General features: G+C 44.7%; 6 protein-coding genes across 6 annotated transcripts; 2 read left to right on the top strand and 4 right to left on the bottom strand.

The window, feature by feature from the left end:
- Positions 1-595: 595 nt before the first annotated feature.
- LOC125767834 (facilitated trehalose transporter Tret1) lies at positions 596-6,112 on the bottom strand. Its single transcript, XM_049434752.1, has 4 exons — positions 5,524-6,112; positions 4,139-5,458; positions 3,266-3,521; positions 596-3,197 (listed from the first exon to the last, which is right to left on the bottom strand). The coding sequence occupies exons 1-4, from the start codon at positions 5,588-5,590 to the stop codon at positions 2,921-2,923; spliced, it is 1,920 nt and encodes a 639-aa protein (XP_049290709.1). The 5' UTR covers positions 5,591-6,112; the 3' UTR covers positions 596-2,920.
- A 2,790-nt stretch (positions 6,113-8,902) lies between these two features.
- Positions 8,903-11,061, top strand: LOC125767810 (facilitated trehalose transporter Tret1-like). Its single transcript, XM_049434719.1, has 2 exons — positions 8,903-9,424; positions 9,635-11,061. Exons 1-2 carry the CDS (start codon positions 9,358-9,360, stop codon positions 10,999-11,001), a joined length of 1,434 nt encoding a protein of 477 aa, XP_049290676.1. The 5' UTR covers positions 8,903-9,357; the 3' UTR covers positions 11,002-11,061.
- Positions 11,046-13,683, bottom strand: LOC125767804 (RINT1-like protein). Its single transcript, XM_049434714.1, has 5 exons — positions 13,419-13,683; positions 12,534-13,352; positions 12,230-12,455; positions 11,360-12,146; positions 11,046-11,298 (listed from the first exon to the last, which is right to left on the bottom strand). Exons 1-5 carry the CDS (start codon positions 13,557-13,559, stop codon positions 11,106-11,108), a joined length of 2,166 nt encoding a protein of 721 aa, XP_049290671.1. The 5' UTR covers positions 13,560-13,683; the 3' UTR covers positions 11,046-11,105.
- Positions 13,684-14,016: 333 nt separating this feature from the next.
- Positions 14,017-14,972, bottom strand: LOC125767828 (chromatin accessibility complex protein 1). The gene is made up of 2 exons (XM_049434745.1): positions 14,725-14,972; positions 14,017-14,629 (listed from the first exon to the last, which is right to left on the bottom strand). Exons 1-2 carry the CDS (start codon positions 14,839-14,841, stop codon positions 14,186-14,188), a joined length of 561 nt encoding a protein of 186 aa, XP_049290702.1. The 5' UTR covers positions 14,842-14,972; the 3' UTR covers positions 14,017-14,185.
- Positions 14,973-15,134: 162 nt separating this feature from the next.
- On the bottom strand, positions 15,135-17,400 carry LOC125767811 (probable cytochrome P450 308a1). The gene is made up of 5 exons (XM_049434720.1): positions 16,508-17,400; positions 16,245-16,432; positions 15,951-16,176; positions 15,480-15,876; positions 15,135-15,403 (listed from the first exon to the last, which is right to left on the bottom strand). Exons 1-5 carry the CDS (start codon positions 17,027-17,029, stop codon positions 15,237-15,239), a joined length of 1,500 nt encoding a protein of 499 aa, XP_049290677.1. The 5' UTR covers positions 17,030-17,400; the 3' UTR covers positions 15,135-15,236.
- On the top strand, positions 17,395-19,065 carry LOC125767824 (5,10-methylenetetrahydrofolate reductase). Its single transcript, XM_049434741.1, has 2 exons — positions 17,395-17,507; positions 17,776-19,065. Exon 2 carries the CDS (start codon positions 17,929-17,931, stop codon positions 18,859-18,861), a length of 933 nt encoding a protein of 310 aa, XP_049290698.1. The 5' UTR covers positions 17,395-17,507; positions 17,776-17,928; the 3' UTR covers positions 18,862-19,065.
- The last annotated feature ends 1 nt before the right edge of the window (position 19,066 follows it).

Genomic DNA, 19,066 nt, shown 5'->3' with positions numbered 1-19,066 from the left:
GGAGCCCGACCCGACGAACGAACCTGGTTGCCTGTGTGCAAGTACAATGCCAATGCCCTCTTGCACGACCGCACGATGCCACACAAAAACGAACGTCGAAATCCGATTCTGTGCCGCGGAGGGCACAGAGTGAGAGAGCACGAGATGTGTTTTCCCTTTTTCACGCCTTATATCCCTCTCTCTCTCTCTCTATCTAGTTCTCGCTCTAACTCGCTCTTGCTTGCTTGGAAGGTGCCGGAAACCGCAGCAAAGGCAACGCCAACTTCGATCCAAAGCCTTTCCCAAGCAAGAAGGCAAGCTTTTTCATTCACGGATTTCTTCCCTTCATGCGCTTCGATGGAGCAGACGGAGAATGAAGAAGAAGAAGAAGAGTTACTCAATGCGGCGAAAAGCTAAGCACCTGCCAACGAACACCCACCATGGGTCGGGAAATGTTCGCCAACGATCCCACGCCAGAAATGTGGGGTGTATTTTATTGTTCCAGGTACGGTTTCGTGTGTTTTCCCACGCATTCACGTATAGTCTAACACCGCGAGGGAAAACCCTTTTTGACACTTATTGATCTTTATTTTTTTTTATTTTTTTTTTAGGCAAGACAGTTTGAATGTTTCACGGAGAGCACGCTTTCAGTTGAGTTCGAGTGGCCGTTTTTGTGGACGTGAGTGTGGAGAAACTGCCATCGTTGTACAACTCGCAAATCATTCATTTCATTCGAACGGGTAATTTCAATGTCGTTCAGTAGCCGGTGAATCCACCGGTGGGGGCCTTCTCCTTCTCCCTCCGGCATTTTGACCATGGACTAAAAAAAAAGCTACCAAAGTCGTTCCCGCCAACAAAAGCGGCAGAAGGAAGATTAGGGAAAGTTGGCCCGAAAATGACACGCGAAAAGTGAAACAGTTTTATTCGCATTCGAGCCCTCCTAACTCACTGCCGATCCCTAGCCGTGTTTTTTTTTTTGGTGGCCAAACACACAATGTCCTGTGGAATGGGTGCCGCCCAAGAATGGTAATGGTTGGCAACATAGATACATAATTTCGGTCCTGGCCTCCGGTTGTCGGTATGCTTATGAGGAGCTTGATCCGAAAGCAGCCAAAGTTTGCGAGTTCTTGACATACATAAATTCCCGCTTTGGTGTGCTGTTGGTGGTGAGTGGTTTTTTTTTTGCTTCTTTCATCGACCATGGTTTATGCCACATCTGGAAGACAATTTACGAACCGTATCGGGTGTATTGGAATTTCACAACATTAGCGTTTTTTGTTTGCAGTTATTGCCGAGCCTAGGTCTATCGACACCGTTTTGGTGGAGGTTAGTATTCAGAAGGGTTAAAGCCTGAGTACTAAGAAAAAGTAGGGTTAGGTAAAAATGGATGGAATTCATATACTGAAACTGATATTATGGAGCATTTAAATATTAAGGATACCATTTAAACATAACTCATGTAACTCACGCGTCGATATATATACGTATAACGATTCGATTAGTTCCCGATCATTACGAATCAGCAACTAACAAACATGAATCGACGAACTTGCCAAGTTCATCATGTTGCATTCGACACACATGGTCCATTATGCATTCCTTCTGATTAAAATGTATTCGCTATAAAACGGAACGCTTCTCGAATGCCGTCACGATCGTCTTTCAAGACGTGTCCTTGATCGTGTTTGGTCGTAAAGGGCTGCCCTTTTTACCGCTTGTCCTCAGGAGTTTTCCCAGTATTGTGTAGTTTGCCCTCTGCAATAACCAAGCTCGATTGTACATTGTATAAAACGAATACATTCCCAGTGCATCATTGTTCCTTTGAGGTCTTCATATCAATGCCATCTTTTATGCTAACCCTGTTATGATCGTCTAATGCTAACGTTTGTCCAAGCACGAATAGAAACAAAAAAATGAACAAAATGAAACGGCAAGTAGTGAAAGCGATTTGGCACACTATACCCATCCATCAAACCGTCAGGGAATGAAATCGCGGACAAAAAAAGGACATGTCAGCTACCGGCCGATGGATAATCCATCCAACGTTCCGATGCTAAACAGATATGGATCAAACGGACTGGTTTAGAAAAAAGCTGCGAGTGAAGAAGTGTAATAAATTTAGTTCGCAAACGAATCCTAACCACAACGGCATCGATACACGCAGTCGTCAATTTCCCTCCATTGTGAGACGAATCGGCACGGGGCAGGGTCTAGGACAGGGCAACCCGTCCTAACAACAACCAAAAAAAAAACCGCATATTGAACTGTTCATTTTTGTTTTTCCGTTCTGCCGTGGTGCACACGACAAATCATAAAAAACTGCCCTACAATTCGCAACCTAACGCGAATCGAACGACTTTTACCATTGGCACATACCAAAACAAAACAAAAAAAAGAAATGGCAAACACAATCCCATACAATGGCTGGTGAAGTTGTAGTATCGATCAAATTGTTACTGGTGTCGTGTGCCGTCGGATTTATACTAGCTCCTACAATTGAAGCTCAAGGATGATCTAAGCACTTTTTGCAGCTGTGAACAAAAACTCTAACTTTACTGAACCTTTATCCTTAACTCCTTTAGCTGGTCTACTTCATACTTTTGGTAACTTAGGCAAAATGCTAAAAATTCAACCATGTAACATTAATTGCTCCTTTTCAACATTACATTGCTCTATTGAACTACATTTTATTCGCATCTCTATTCTGTATTAGAAAAAAAACGACTTACAACATTACTACCGCTATCGTATCACATTTTGCACCTTTTGCTTCGGGAGCAAACCAGGGACGTCACTTCGGGGTGGTCTTCTCGTTTTGTAGGAGATCATTCAACTCATCATCCATTCCTATCGGTCCACCCATTTCGATAAGGCAAGCGTCATTCGCAGCTTAATGTTCCGTGCGGGGCCATCGTGGTAGCCGGAAGATGTTGGCCAGCAATCACCAGTTATCCTGCGGTAGCCGGTACGTCCAGTTATCGCTTCGCACGACCGTAATGACCGGCCCATAGTACGGTATGATGTACGCCGAACCATCGGCTGGCCCAACGACCTGCGTTGCTATCAATATCACGTCCACCAGCTGACCCAGAAACATGAAGCCGAGGGTGCAGAATTTCAACAGTCCCAGTGCGGGATAACCTAGGTAGAACCGATCTGCACCGAACATGCCAAGAAACACGGATAACAGTAGCGCTGTATCGAAGTGATATCCATTCCTGTAAACGTTAATACACATGAGTCAGTGAAGATTGACAAGGAAGCATTCCCATTGGCCACTACTCACGTCCATTTGCATGGCATCTCCCGTGTGAAGCTGGTGTTCTTCGTCTCACTGCACACAATACCGTCGACGGCGATGCACCAAACGCGTGCCTTGTTTTCCTGCGTACATCCGCGAAGCTGCTGCGTTTTGGGATCGATTTGACGAAGCGTCGGATCGGGACAGATGTACTGTCCCATTCGCAAACTGTTGCAATCGATTTCCACTTCTGACGAGGTCGGTATCAGCAACAACAGCATTACCACCGCAATGGTTGGTGCTATTAGGTGCGGAGTTCGAATTAAACTTTGCATTTTTTTCCCCTATTGCTTTTATCAATTCTAAGTGCAAGCGTAACGTTGTTTTTCTCCAATTTATTGGTGACAAAAAGTGAAACAGATTCGGCAGAAAAACAGCTGAACGCGGGACTTGTGTTATTGTTTACATTTGAACTATTGGTTTGTGACATTTGTGTAGCAGTGGACAGGAGTGTCCAACATGAGTGAGTAGCGTTTGACACCCTTGCAACCGTTATTTTAATATCACAAACAGCCGCGTGGATGACAACAATCATGTCTTTTATACCGTACTTTTACTACTAATAACATGTACGTATATTTATTGTATTGCATTTGCAGTATTATTGCATCGTGTTTTTTATGTATGAAACACATTGAAGATACAACATAAATTGTTTATTTTTTAACGATTTGTTTTTAATACTATAGAAGTTTTGGACCTCACCGGTCTCTTTCACCTCTAATTCTAATGAAGTGTATTTTGTAAATTCAGTCTGTTGTCTTTTTTCTCTTACTAATACCCACCATCCTCAACACAATAGAGGCCTTGCCTTAACACCATCAGTTCCTTCTCGAACAGATTCGTTAGCTCTGCCACGTCGCATCATCATCTCCTGAATACGCTCAAAAGATTGACCCTTCGTTTCGGGGATAACAAAATAAATCAAAACACCCGTTACGGCCGTACAACCGGTAAAGATCCAAAAAGAAACATACGTTCCCGACCCGTCGGAAATGACCTGGAAAAGCTTTACCACGGAAAACACAACCACCGACGTGATAACCGCAAATACAGAGTTGGCTGCTGCCTTTATATGTTTCGGGAACACCTCACCCAGAATGGCGAATGGTACGGTGGCTAAACCGATGGCGAACGAGATAATGAAGAGTAGCACACCGACGAACGGGATCCATCCATGTGCGGCTCCCGGTACGGGTGAGAGAACATCGGTGGTGGTTTCATCAAGTGTAAAGTACACGGCGCACATGGCCAGCCCAATGAAGGACCCGGCTGTGGAGGCGAGTAGTAACGGCCGACGTCCTGCACGATCGACGAGGAATGTCGGTAACATGACGGAGCCCAGCTGTACTACGGCGAGTACAATGGATAGCTCGGCGGCGGTTAATGGAAGAGCCAGCCTGGAAAAGATCGTCTGAGAGTAGCCAAGAATAGCGTTGATGCCAGTCAACTGCATTCCGAGAGAAAGCAACAGGATGATGACGAGACTCTTCTTGTTGGCGGATGTTAGCAGTAGTTGCCTCAATGGATTACCCTTCTGCTTGCTGTCCTGTACCAGTTTCTCCATTCGATTCAACTCCTCGTCGATGGACGAATTACGACGCAACCAGCGCAGGCTTTTGGCGGCAGCCTTTTTATTCCCTCGCGCTAGGAGATAGTACGGCGTTTCAGGCATCCAGAAAAACAGCACAAAGAATCCGACTGGAAGTGATAGCGAAATCCAGGCGAGGGCACGGAAACCAACATACGGTCCGACAGAGTATTCGAACAGAAAAGCCAACTTGGCCATCACCGTCACAAGTACACCAGTCGATCCTCGAACTGCGTCGGACGATATCTCGCCCAGATAGATCGGAGTGACGGAATACGCTAATCCATATCCGATTCCGTGTAATAATCGAGCGGTGTACAGCATTCCGACAGACTCGGCGAATCCTATGAATAACCATCCGGCCACTAGCGGAATCGCACTGAAAAGCAGCACGGGACGTCTTCCATAGCGATCGACAAAAAGTCCACAGAGGATTGGCCCAAAAATGGACCCGATCGACAGTAGTGAAACAATCCACGAGCCTTCATCCGGCGTAACTGGAATGGGCGAATTTGGACCTCGCAGCACAGGGAGTGCCGGTGAGGACCATCCTGCACAAGCAACCGATGCCACAAGCGATGAAGTAGCTGTGGAAGAATGAAGTAATAGAACCGCACCGCACAGGTAACATCGTGAACAACTAACAACCTACCGGCCAATGCGGCAATGTACTGATTTCGGTACTGTCCACGATCACGACTCTGGCCAACTAACGACATTTTTCAAAGACCGCAAGACCACCGTAACTGACCACGACTGGTAGGAAAATGACGATATTGTCGTCCGTTGTCTTCCAAAGATAAAAATGCGACGGCATCGACAGGCGGCATAATCAGAGGTTCATTACTTTAACAACCGCTTTTATGGTGGACCCGTGTGCAATGGAGCATCGGAGTGGCCGGAATCGGTTTGTCGTCGTTTATGTCATCCATCATAAAAGAATCATTTTGATGTAGGTTAGGCACAGACATTAGGCCTTGCTCCAAAGTTAGATTATCATGCGTTCTAATGTTACCAGTGGCGCTTTTGTCCACCATTACCCAATGGCCCACACTTTTTTTTTTGGGGTGGAGATTTGATAAGAGCTTCATGAAGGGTAGAAGGTTGTTATTTGAAAAACCCCAATCCTCATCCCCGGTGTCAGATTTGAACAAAGCAAATATCCCTTTATTGTTGCAGCGCCAGTTCCAGATTGATGCAGTTTCCCTCAAGCTTACTAGGCGTCTCCATGCCGTGGTTCTGTTTCTAGAGGGTCCGAAGGCCATTGGACCAACGAAAGGATGATTATCATTATCAATGATGATAGGTCCAATGACTCTTTAAAGCGTGTTTTTTGCTAACCACAAAAATAATGTTTATTGTTATTAAAAATTGTTTATACCTATGTTTCCTTTTCCCAATGCCATAAATGTAAGAACCGATTTGATCCGATAGGAGCGAAGAGGTTATTGAACTGTTTTTTTTTTACCGGGCTTTATCCATTCATCTCTCCATAAGGAGCGAAGCGTGTGCGAACGAGTGAGAGAAGTGGAGAGCCAACCGCTTCGCCTACCTATAGTTGTGTAGGTGTGTGGTGATACCGAAGCCGAAGAGGTAATGAGAATGGGATTAGGAGAAATTGCGATCAGTAGCGATCGAACAGCGATACGGTTAAGTTATGGATAAAAAAAGCGCTTCGGTACGCGGACAAATTTACAAGTGTTTTTTTTTTGCTTAAAAAAGGTGTATTGAGGTAGTGCGCGTTTGCCTGTTTATTAACTAGTTTGATATTTCAATAAGTGATCAATACAGTTTCGGTTCTAACGGTATCAAATTGATCGTGATAAAGCGATAACAAGATGTGTTTCATCCAAATGACGCCAAAGTCGCCATTGTGATCAGCGCAGTTTGCTGTACGCCAACGCCGGAGCGTACGTGTGTGAGTGTAGCGAAATTTAGAATCAGTGCGTGCACTATGCGTGTACTAAGCTTGCAAGTTATTTGTAGTTGTGTTGTGCGGTGCCTTTTGCCATCGAGTTTTGTCATAAAACCATGCGGCTTCCATCGTTTGTGCAAAGGAAAAAAAGGAAGCGTTTTGGTTGTTTTTTTAATGAATAAAAGTGATTTCCTTTTCTCAAATGATATTATGTGCTTATTGCGTGATATGTTGATTTGAAAAATGTTGCCATTATAGGCTAGTGTGGTGTTTTAAAGTGTGAAAAGAGCATTGAAGTGCGTGTGTGTGGCTTTGTCCACCGAAAAAATGCAAGCGTCGGTTTTTTTTTGGTCGCCAAAAAAGAAATGGCGTCCGTTCTCTATGATCTTATGAGAAATGTGTGAAATCTTGATTTGAAAAATGTTGCCATTATAGGCTTTTGTGGTGTTTTAAGATGTGAAAAGAGCATTGAAGTGCGTATGTGCCTTTGGGCACAGAAAGAAAAAAAATCAAGTCTTGGTTTTTTTCGATTGCCAAAAAAATGGTGTCAAAAAATCATTCTAAATGTTCTTATTAGTTATTGCGTGAAATCTTGGTTTAAAATATATTGCCATTATAGGCTAGTGTGGTGTGTTCAATGTGCCAAGGCACATTGAAGTGCGTATGTGCCTTTGTCTATAGAAAAAAAAAGTTTTTTGGTCGCCAAAAATGAAATGGCGTCCATTCTCAATGATCTTATTTGCTTATTGCGTGAAATCTTGGTATGAAAAATGTTGCCATTATAGGCTAGTGTAATGTTTTAAAATGTGAAAAAAGCATTAAAGTGCGTATGTGCCTTTGTCTAAAAAAATATGCAAGTGTTGGTTTTTTTTGTGCGAAAAAAGAAGTGATCTCCATCCTCATTGATCTTATTATTTGTTGCGTGAAATCTTGATTTAAAATATATTGTCATTAAGCTAGTGTGGTGTTTTAAATTTGAAAAGGACATTTAAGTGTGTGCCTTTGCCCATAAAAAAAATGCAAGCGTTGGTTTTTTTTTGGTCGCCAAAAAAGAAATGGCGTCCATTCTCAATGAGCGTGAAATCTTGGTTTGAAAAATGTTGCCATTGGAGGCGTGTGTGTTAAGTGTCCTACAGCGCATTGAAGTGTGTATGTGCCTTTGTGCACAGAAAAAAAGTTTTTTTTTTGCGCCAAAAATCTATCAAATTATCGTTTACCCGGGTAAGTAAAAAATTCAATCAAAAATATTATTTAAATTTTTGCTATTAGAAAGATTTTTACTAGAGGTAATTGATGGGACATTTTGATGGCTTCGTGCGTTTAAAACATTAGACGGCGATGCAAAATGTTGTGTATTTTATGAAGATAGTACTTCACGTGTGAAGATAGTACCTCATTGCACTTATTACCGGCAATATTCATAGAAGATAATTGCACCAGTAACGACCGATAGCTGGGAAAGAAACGAAACAGGTTCGTTCAACCCACATCATAGCATCCGTAAATCGCAATAGACTTTAAGCGCTTTATTGGCCCTTTTAAGCGAAAGATAAGAAAAGCATCTTCAAATTTATTTGAATATTATCAAGGGAATTATCTTTCTAAATGGATGGATCGCCTGAACGATACAATGTCTTATGATCTCCCCATATTGACAATATGTAGAAAGACGAAGAACTCGATTCTTTTAGTAAAGATAGCCTCTGTTACCAGCCACTGATTACTAATTTTATAAGGTAATATTTAAAAGGTCGCATTTCTTATTTATTGTTATCTCTTTTATCAGCAAGATCGTAAAAGGAATTGCACTGACCCCAATTACAAGATCGTTCTATTGACCTTATCCAAATGCATAGCCTATCAATGAAAGCTTCTAATCTTATGGCCAACTCATTTTCGGAGCTGCTTATCAAAATTGCCTCCCTCCCAAAATGAATCAAAAACCGCTGCAGTAACACTAACCAAGGCTTTCACGTCATGGGGCAGATATGAAATGAAGGTGCAGAGGTGTTAGACATTCGGGTCCGCTTCAATGTATTGTCCACTCTCTATGAGAGGTGTGTTAGCCAGCCTGAGCCTTGAATGACACGACGTCACCATGATAAATGGAGGCGCGTGTCTTCCAAAACAATCCACCACATCCACAGGATCGCCATCCCACACACCCCAAAGGCTTATCGGATTCTTCATTCCGATGTCTCGAAGTGTTTCTTATCCGAATGATATGGGTAAATTAAGACGCCGCTTGATTCCCATCTGCCGTGGCGGAGTATCTCCAAAGGTGATACTTCGCGATATGGCCATATCGCTCTTCTTCGGTTCGTAATACCCCCGAGGGTATCTATGACCAGAAGGGCAATCGATCACTATTCAGTGGCATAATCGAGTGTAATATCAGCACCCATTATTGGCCGACAGTCTAGTGCAGTAAATCGATACGGAACAGATGGATCGGATGGTCAGTTTGAAATCATCCCTGTCTACTGCCAGACGGGACCTGTGTGTGCTCTTGTCGGCCTCTAACCAGGCCGTGTTTTTGTGTTCGTGAATCAACAGAAAACCAAAAAAACAATGGGAATTTGGGAAAATGTGAAAGATTTTCGGAAATATTCCAATCAATATCTGGCAGCTTTCACCGGTAAGACTTAGAAGGGGCAAGATCTCACAGAGATCTCTCCAAACCAAGAAATTCCTTGGATAATTCAATGTCAAATGAACGTGGGAGGTTCGTTATCTTATCGAACGTCCAATTATTGTGCTATTGTGGTTAATCAGTTTGCAAATTGTCTGGCCCAGCCACGGCAAGCGTACAGTACACTGGAGGTTGACTTGTTTTTTCATCTTCAAGGGACGCTTCTGATGCTTTCGATTGCTGCATCCTATGGCTGGACTTCACCGACGCTTCCACTTTTACTTGGTGATGATTCCCCGCTTCCTATAACACCGGATGAAAGCTCCTGGATTGTATCGATTCTCGTCCTGACGTCTATTGCGGGTCCCATAGCATCTGCCTGGTTGGTCGATCGGTTTGGACGGAAAATCGCCCTATTGATTGCCGTTCTGCCCAGTATCGTCGGGTGGATACTGATCGGGGTCGGTGAGTCTGTGACGGTGGTCTTTATTTCCCGTGCTCTGAGTGGTGTCTCATACGGTATGGCGTACTCCTCCATGCCACTGTACCTCGGGGAGATTGCATCCGATCAGATACGGGGATCGATTGGTACGTTGCTCACAGTGATGGCCAAAACGGGCATTCTGCTGGAGTACGCTATCGGACCATATGTGGAATATCGTACACTGGCCTGGATATCGCTTGCATTTCCTGCCACATTTTTCACCCTGTTTCTCTGGCTGCCTGAGTCACCGTACTACCTGCTGGCAAAGCAACGTAACGAACAGGCGGAGAAGAATCTTCGCTGGCTGCGCCGCACAAGTGATGTACAGGAGGAGTTAAAAATGATGCAGACTGCGGTTGAACGATCGCAGCAAAACCGTGGCACTTTTCGGGATCTACTCAAGCGAGGAAACAGGCGCAGTTTGATCATTATTCTCGGGTTAGGAGCTCTGCAGCAGTTGTGTGGTAGTCAGGCGGTTATCGCATACTCGCAGCAGATCTTTGACCAAGTAAACAGTGGACTGAAGGCACATGAATCCTCCATCATAATGGCAGTAATACAGCTCGTTACAGCGGCCCTATCTTCTTCGATCGTCGATCGTGTTGGACGTCGTCCATTGCTACTTATTTCCACCATAGGGTGCGCTGTCGGCACGTTCATCGTGGGACTGTACTTCTTCCTACTTGACCAAGAAGTGGACGTCGATGGAATAGGATGGATTCCACTTGCCGTCATCATGATTTACATTATATTCTACACGGTCGGGCTGGCAACGGTACCATTCGCTATTCTAGCAGAAATATTCCCCACCAACGTGAAAGCAGTGGCCGCTGCCATTTACACCATGTTCGCCGGATCGGTTGGATTTGGTGTGTCGAAGCTGTACCAGCTCATCTCCGACGAAGCCGGAACGTACCTTTCGTTCTGGATTTTTGCCGCCTGTTCTGCTGCGTTTGTAGTGTTTGTGTTTGCACTTGTGCCGGAAACGAAGGGCAAACCGTTGGATCACATACTTATCGAAATGCATACCTCTACCAGCCGGAGTCTCAACTGTTGTAGTCCTTCGACCGATAAACAGGACCCAAAGCATACTGCCTAACGGTTCCTACTGCTCGTGCAAAAGAAAAGTTTCATAATACAACATCTATGTTAACCCTTAACCCTTTAAGGAGTTAGTTCGTATTTATTCTGTTTGTGATCACATTAGCCAATCCGTGGCATATCGTTTCGTCGATCGAGCACTGCAAGCGTAATGGTTTTATCGAACACTACTAAGCCCACCTCCTGAAGGGCACGTGTCCATCCTTCTTCATTGGTAGTTTCCGACAGTAGTGTTTCCCTCAGCAACATGGCAGAACCAAGCGGCAACGTAAGCAGTGTGCAGGTATCGTTAATCCTGCCGAAATATGAGAAATAGTATTAGATACGTCAAGTTGACGCACTTTTGATTTGCTTACCGTTTAAACAATAAATTCGTTTTCTTCGCATACTGACTAAATAGCCCGAACAGATTGCGCGTCATATCGAAATGGAACTGTTGTGTGCCGCCGCTGGAAAACTTTGTGTTCATCACCATGCTGGAGATCATCCATTGGTCCAGCTCGGTTGCGATCATACGCACCACGATCATGAACACGTTCGTCGACAGTTCCTGCTCCATGTCGTGCAGATGGTTGATGGTGGTTTGAAACATTTCGCTTGCCGATGCCGACACCATCAGCGTTTCTTTCGCGTCGTGCAGATTCATCGAGGGCCACAGGTCGTACCGATATGGGCGCGATCTCGCTGTGATCTCATGTACAATCCACGTGACCAGCTCCTCCACCAGCTTCTGGTGGCAGTAGTTTAGCTCTTCGATCGTACGATCAAACACTGAACTGATTTCATCCGCATCGGGACCGTACAGAGCGGCATGCAGATGTAGGTAGTGTACGTTCTCGCCCCACTCGCGCAGAACGGAGGTCAGATAGTTGAGTGCGTTCAGGATTTTGGTCGGATTCACACCGTCGTTGTACAGCTGCAGTAGGCGACACCGAAAATTGTCGATCAGTTCGAGCTGTAGCTCGAGGAACTGTAGCTGCTGACTAGGCTGCGGAAGGCAGCAGTATCGCTCTTTGATGGCGTCCAGCAATCGTATAAACTGATCAGCACACTTCGGAATTTTCAACTCATCCAAGTTAGCCGGATCGAGTAGTTCGAACGGATCTTCCGTGTTTAGCATTGCATCCATCTTATCCGTTGTGACTAGAAAGGAAATAAAGCAAGAGACTGATTATTCAAACTGGTCTAGGTGAGTTTATAACGAATATGATCGATAAAGTACTAACATTTCTTCTCGATAGCCATCCATTTAAGAAAATAAAGCGGTTGCACCAGCACCGACACCACACTAGGGTAACTGTTCGGATACCCGAGCGATGATTTTAGATCCTGTTCGAATGGTAATACCTCGTCGATGAGGTGTGCAAACAGTGCCTCGTCCTGCACGATCTGTTCGATGTCTACGATCAGTTTTTCTATGGCCAGCTGCACCAATCCACGCACGAATTCCAACTGCCAATGCAAGCAAATGATAATTTGTTATAATTCGTCACTACATGCGCCATCGATCGACGATGCCCTTTTGCTTACCCGCACACTACTGTTCGCTATGCCGGCTCTCAGGGCAGGCGATTGAAAATGTTGACCCACAAAGATGTGATTTTCCTTGGCCCACATCAGCACCTGCGTCAAGTACCACTCCGGTCGATCCAACCGATTCGTTTGCTTGTTTCCCGTAAAATGAAACTGAAAGCGCAATCGAAAGGGTTTCACAAACAGCTCCACCGGTGTCGTGTAGTGCGGACAGATAATGCACGGCGTTAGTCGGACGTTCAGCAGATCCTGATCACCGGGCAGCTTCACCAGGAACAGATGTTCCGCCAACAGCACAAGCTTGTTCACGTGATCTTTGGAGGGATTAAACTGATCCAGCGTTTGGTTCAGATTCGGCCATTTGATCACCTTTAGCAAGGTTTCGAATTCGGCCGAATATTTCGCCGTCAGCACATCGTGCCAGTGGAATGCCGTGTTGCGGGCGTACATTTTTAGATGCGGCGCCTCAATGCCACTGATCCGATCGAGTATACTGTTCGGACCGGTGAGTGCCACGTACAGAGCTATCGGTTTACTGTCATCCCTTCCGTTGATGGACGCCTCCAGCTCCTGGCTAATGTTTTCGATGTCCTTAACCAACGCCATATAGTCGCGCACGGTTTGGAGCACCCGGATTTCCTGCATCTTATCACCCACCTGCTTCATAAGCCGACGGTAGATTTCGATTCGTCCACTTATTTTCTCCTCACACTCATCCAAATTGGTCTCCTTTTCGTCCAGCTCGTTCAGTTTGCTGCGACCCGTTTCTATCATGCTCTTCACGCTTGGAATGCATCCAGCATCGGTAACTGTAATCTGTGGAACGGATGCAGCATAATTTCGTAACATTGGAACCGATTTTTACATCCCAAAAAAACCTACCTTATCCCGCAAATCCTCCAACTCGGACCGGTAATACTTGACCAAATCGCCACATTTGTGGATGTTTTTGAGATCCGCCCCAAGCTCCTGATTAAAGCGGACAATTAGCCGTTCGTCCACTGTGATTCTGCTTTCGGCCATTGCTTAACAACTTTATGTAGTAACACTTAAATGATAAAAGCACTATTTACAATAATTTACAACACGGAACGAAATTTTAAACACATCACCAGATTGTTGACAAATGACTTTGACGTTTGGGAGAATGATGGTTGGCCGCGATGCAGGGCTGTCGAGCAGCATAGAATCTAATCGAACAAAATCCGTGCGATTATTAAAAAAATATTTTTTGATTATATTTTCATACCGATTTTGAGGGCGATATTTTGTTTTATTTTTTGTTTGATTTCAGAACTGTATAAAAAAGATTGGAATATTTTTTGTGATAAATGTGATAAACAAACGACCGATGCAACAAGGTTAAAGACAATTTTACGCTATTTTTGAAATAAATATACCTGCTGGAAAGTTCAAATCATAGTATAAAATCGACTTGTTTCACTGCTAGTATTCCGTATGTTCCCCACTACAGTACAAATGGTTCGCTTTGTGGTATAATAACTTCCTTTTCCTTGCCTTGCTTCCAGTACAAATACCCGGTGTAAATTGCATCTTGTATGCGGTGCTTGTACTGATTACGAATAGAACTATTCTTCATACGCTACGAACTAGCTACCTTGTCGTGTCTACGTTTGGAAGAAGAATCCTTAGGGCGAATCCCCAGTTTTATGCTTTATGGGTGATTTCTTATTACTAACGTTTTTTGAATTTTCCTTCTCATCGGAACTGGAGTCGATCGATATCACACTGTTACTCTCCCCACTATCCGACGCAGAGTCCTCACTGTCCTGTTCCTGCTGTGGCTTGTTCTTTTCATCCTCCACTACCTCTATCACGTCGTCGTCTTCCTGCTCCACCTCATCCTCTTCGGATTCTTCTTCAGCTTCTTCCTCACTGTCCGTATCGTCATCCGTTTCCGGCTTCTTCTCCATCATCGCTTTGTACTCTTTTACGGTAATTTTCTTTGGCAGGATCTGTAACAGAAACTCCAGCTTGTCGTCGTTTTCCACGTACTGCGCTAGATCTTTGTACTCGAGCGATTTCTTCCCTGCACGGTGCGCTCCCTTTGCCATGTGTTCGATGAACATTTCCTGTCGACAAAGAAGGATCATGAGTAACACAGTTGAACATAATTCTAGCCTTTTTGTCTGCCTAATCGAAGCTAGACAGTTGCACAGGTACATACGGCTGCACGGCACATTAGAAACAATGCTTCGGGATTTATGTTTCCCATATCCGGGGAGGTCTTCATGACCGTTCGAATCCTGGACATTGGCAGCTGTGTTAATCGGTCGTTGTCCATGATTTAAGTACGGGGATTATCTTTTATTTCTTTAAATTGTTAACACCAAAATTAAAACGAGCGCGAAACAACGCTTTCCGTGTTTGGCGTTTGAGCAAGTGAAAACAACCTTTGACAGCTGGACGTAAACAAAACAAAGTCAACCGTGGGGAAATGACAGCACAGGGTGCACTGTAAAGATTTTTGCTTTGTAAAGGGTGTCAAAAATTATGGTTTACGTCCCAGCTAAATTAAAGTTGTTTTAAAAGATGCTTAGAATTTATGTGCTTCGATAACGGTCATTGGTAAATTTATCGCTCAGTAGCTAGCTTTACACACTTCTGACTTTTCTTTATTAATATATGAAGTGTAAAATATACTCTTACTATGCTTCAATGCATCTTTCCGTAAATGTTCTACTGTCTGTCCTCGAAGTTAAGCCATATACCCGACTTTGGAGACAACAGGAAGCAACTTCTGGCAAACTCAAGGGGTAGTTCCTGCTTCGAAGACAGCTTTACACGATACTTGCTCAACAGTGTTGCAATACCAATTTTGCTTTGATGCAAGGCAAATTTCATTCCTAAAAGGGGGGAACAATCAAAACGATAAATAGCTTCAAAACATCTGAATCTGAATAGATTTGCTAAATCATTTACCCAAGCACAAACGAGGACCTTCGCCGAACCCGAGAAACGCGTGCCTCGGACGAGATTTACGATTTTCCTCCGAGAACCGATCCGGATCAAACTCGTACGGTGCGGGATAGATTTCGGGATCGTAATGGATGGCATATACCGGAATGACTACCGATGTACCGCTCCGCAATGTTATACGCTTGGTATCGTTCGGAAACTGTGGAGGAAGTTCGAAATCCTTCGTGCAGATGCGCGGAAGGGTGAATACCGGTGTATGCATTCGAAGCGTTTCCATCATTGCCGCTTCCATGTACACCAACTTATGCAAGCCGGCCTCGGTTAGCTGTCCGCCAGATTCTTCGATTACTGTATGGAGCTCTTTCACTACCTTCTCCTGGATGGATGGATTGGCTGCAAGCTAAAGCGAGACAATCGAACAGTTAAGTCAACGTCACTTGAGTATCAATATGATTTCATCAGCTCCATACCAACCTCATACAGCAAGTAACTCATCATCGTGCTGGAGGTTTCGAATCCTTCCGATAGGAACGTTACCGAATGACCAACGATATGGTTTTCATTCGCTTCGACCGTTCCGTTCTCGGACAAACTGTCATACATTGCCTGAAAGAGATCTTGGCGTTTGGCGTTCTTCCGTTGACGAACGGTTTCTTTGACCATATTCCTAAACCATCGGTCCACATACCCAGGAATGAAGCTAAAAGGTGAAATATATAACTGATCGACTGTACTGTGTTTTGATTGTTTCGAGCAATTATTACTCACGGTACGCGCAAAAGCTTTGCCAGTCCCGGTGCAAACAGTGCCAATTGCGATCGGATCGCCGTCATCCACGTCGGTGCAAACAGTGCGTTGCCCATGCGAGCAAACTCTGCGTTAGGATTAGTGAACGATTCCGCATCGATTCCAAAGGCAATGCTTGCGACAACGTTTATTGTATACTTGGCACAGATCTGAAAGAAATAATATTCACCCCCTTTTTTTAGAACGTTTCCCTACTCCAAACCGCAACGAAGAAATACACTTACGTCCTTCGCTTCGAAATGTGGATCCATCTTGCGCGTCCGCTCGATAAACTGCGCAAAGTCTTGTGCCACCTGTTGCACCAACGGAAACGTGGCTCGTATCCGGTTCATGGTAAACACGGAAGTCATCTGGCTGCGCCGTTCCTTCCATCGTTCACCGGCCTGCACGAACGGATTGTACGCCAGCAGTGGATCGATCGTCTCGTCGATTTGAAAATCGTTCTGATTGAAGGAGGAAAAGCTACTCGTCAGTACCTCCCGCACCAGCTCGAGATCGCGCACCACAATGCCCGGCTGGTTTGACATCTTGTAGAACCCAACCCAGCTAGCCTGCGGAAACGCCCGGTACATCTCCTCGAAGATTTCACCGAAATGCTTCTGCCCGGTAAGCTGTTCTAGCAGATTTCCAAAAATCGGCAACGGCTTCGGACCAGCCACATTGCCCATCCGCGTCCAGTAACTACAGCTCCATTTGAAGTACAGACAAGCGGCTAGCACGATAAGGGCCACGTACAGACCGAACATTGCTCGACCGGGTTTTGCGTGTCTTCCGTTCCACCAGACGGTACCGAAGCGACTAAACTTAATCGAACGACAAACCGACTAATATTGAAGGTGGACACACCAAGCGTAGACTCCTCGGTTTATATTAATTGGACGAAATTGATTGCGATGAAAGGCGCACACACGACGAAAAGAAGATAGAAACACCGAACCGTCCACGACCTTGCGCTGCGTAGTGGGTTCTTATCTACACACCGGTGTCTGTGTATATGCGTCTTTCATCCCCTAATTCTGCTACCCCTAGCGCGCTTCCTTTCAACACAACACTAGAACTGTCATCAACACGATCGCTGTGCTGTATGGTAAATGGTTTTCGTAAAACGAAAAAAAGTTGAGAGTTGAGTTGAGAGCGCAGTTTTGAGGATGGACTTCGCGATTAAACTGTGAATTAAAAAACGCATCACCTAATCTTCCTTAAACGGTTTACTTCGCGCGAAAGGTAATACTCATGGTAAATGTTCATTTTTCGTACAAGACTTGCAGATGTCGAGGTAAATCGATTCCGAAACTACAATTATGTCACGAAACATAAATTTTCCCATCGAGTCACCCGGAGAAGCTGGTGGTCATTTGCATATTGTTGTTCTTGATTTAATCAAGCAATCTAAGCCTATTGGCTGTCTGGCAATATCTTTTTACGTATCTTTACCGAACGTGCCAAATTCATGATAACCGGTTTGTTTCCTTCTCTATACGCTATATAACAGGCTTATCTTATCAGCTGGCTGGCTTGTAAGACACCGAGAATAACTGCAACAAATTACAACAGCACTTGCATCGTCACACACAAACTGTTCTACCGCAGAATAAGATTGCTGAGGCACTTGGGCAAAATACTGAGTACTACATTGCAACCCGCAATGGCCGCATCCACAACTAACTCCGTGAACAACGAACTTCTGCACACGAAGCTGGACCGTATCTTCAACTCTCCCGTCGAGACTGTAATTCCTGTTTCATACTCCATCGAAATAGCTGCCAAAGATGACTTCAATATTGGAGAGCTGGAACGGTTAACGCCACAACCCGTCTTCTGTGCCCTTCCCTGGATTTTGGACGATAATCTACGTTACGCAGACGACTTTCTTCGGGCACCGACTCTGCAGTTGACTGGCCAGCTTCGCAACGCGCAATATACCGTGGTAAATCATGTTTCCTGCTATAACATAACGGAGCAGCAGGTAGAGGGACTGCTTTCCGCTGGCATCCAGAACCTTTTCGTCATCCGTGGGGATACCGTACATCAGGACCAGAAATTTCAGCACTCCGCTGATTTGGTGCAGTTTCTGCAACAGCAACAACCAGACCGTCCCAGGCTAACGATCGGTGTCGGTGGCTATCCGTACGGTCATCATCAATCACCTTCAAAGACGGAAGAGTTGCGTTATCTCAAGGAAAAGATTGACCACGGCGTAGACTTTCTTCTTACCCAAACGCTGTACGATGCGGAGTCCTTCTTTCGCTACCGGGAGCAGTGTAGAACGGCAGGGATCAGAATTCCCATAATACCGGGCATTTATGTTCCATACTCCTATCGACATCTGCGGGCAATGCTGAACTTGACACGCATCACGCTACCACCGGCGTTAGATGCTGTATTCGCGGCGCACGCCAACGATGATCCGGAACAGTTCGAAGCATTTGCAGTAGAACATTTCGTTGGAGTATTGCGAGAGCTGCTGAAACCGAATGTGACGTCGAATGATCCGATAAAGTTGGTGCATTTGTTCTCGTTCAACAAATTTGCTCTGGTGCAGAAGGTACTCCAGAAGTTGAATGACTTTTTCTACTGAAGTATGAAGAAACTACCAACATGGGATTTTCTTGGATAATCGATCGATTCTTCATTCTGGGACACATCAGCTAGAACCGCCAACCCTTCGACACGTGCTGTAAGACGTAAAAGAATTGTTAATAATATTATCTCAACTAAGCAAATTTTGTTTAATATTTTGTGATACTTTATGCTCGTATGTGCCACCGTCAGTGTATGTATTG

The sequence above is a fragment of the Anopheles funestus genome, chromosome 3RL (genome assembly GCF_943734845.2).
Source record: "Anopheles funestus chromosome 3RL, idAnoFuneDA-416_04, whole genome shotgun sequence".
NCBI lineage: Eukaryota > Metazoa > Arthropoda > Insecta > Diptera > Culicidae > Anopheles > Anopheles funestus.
This window is presented reverse-complemented; position numbering and strand designations above follow the sequence as displayed.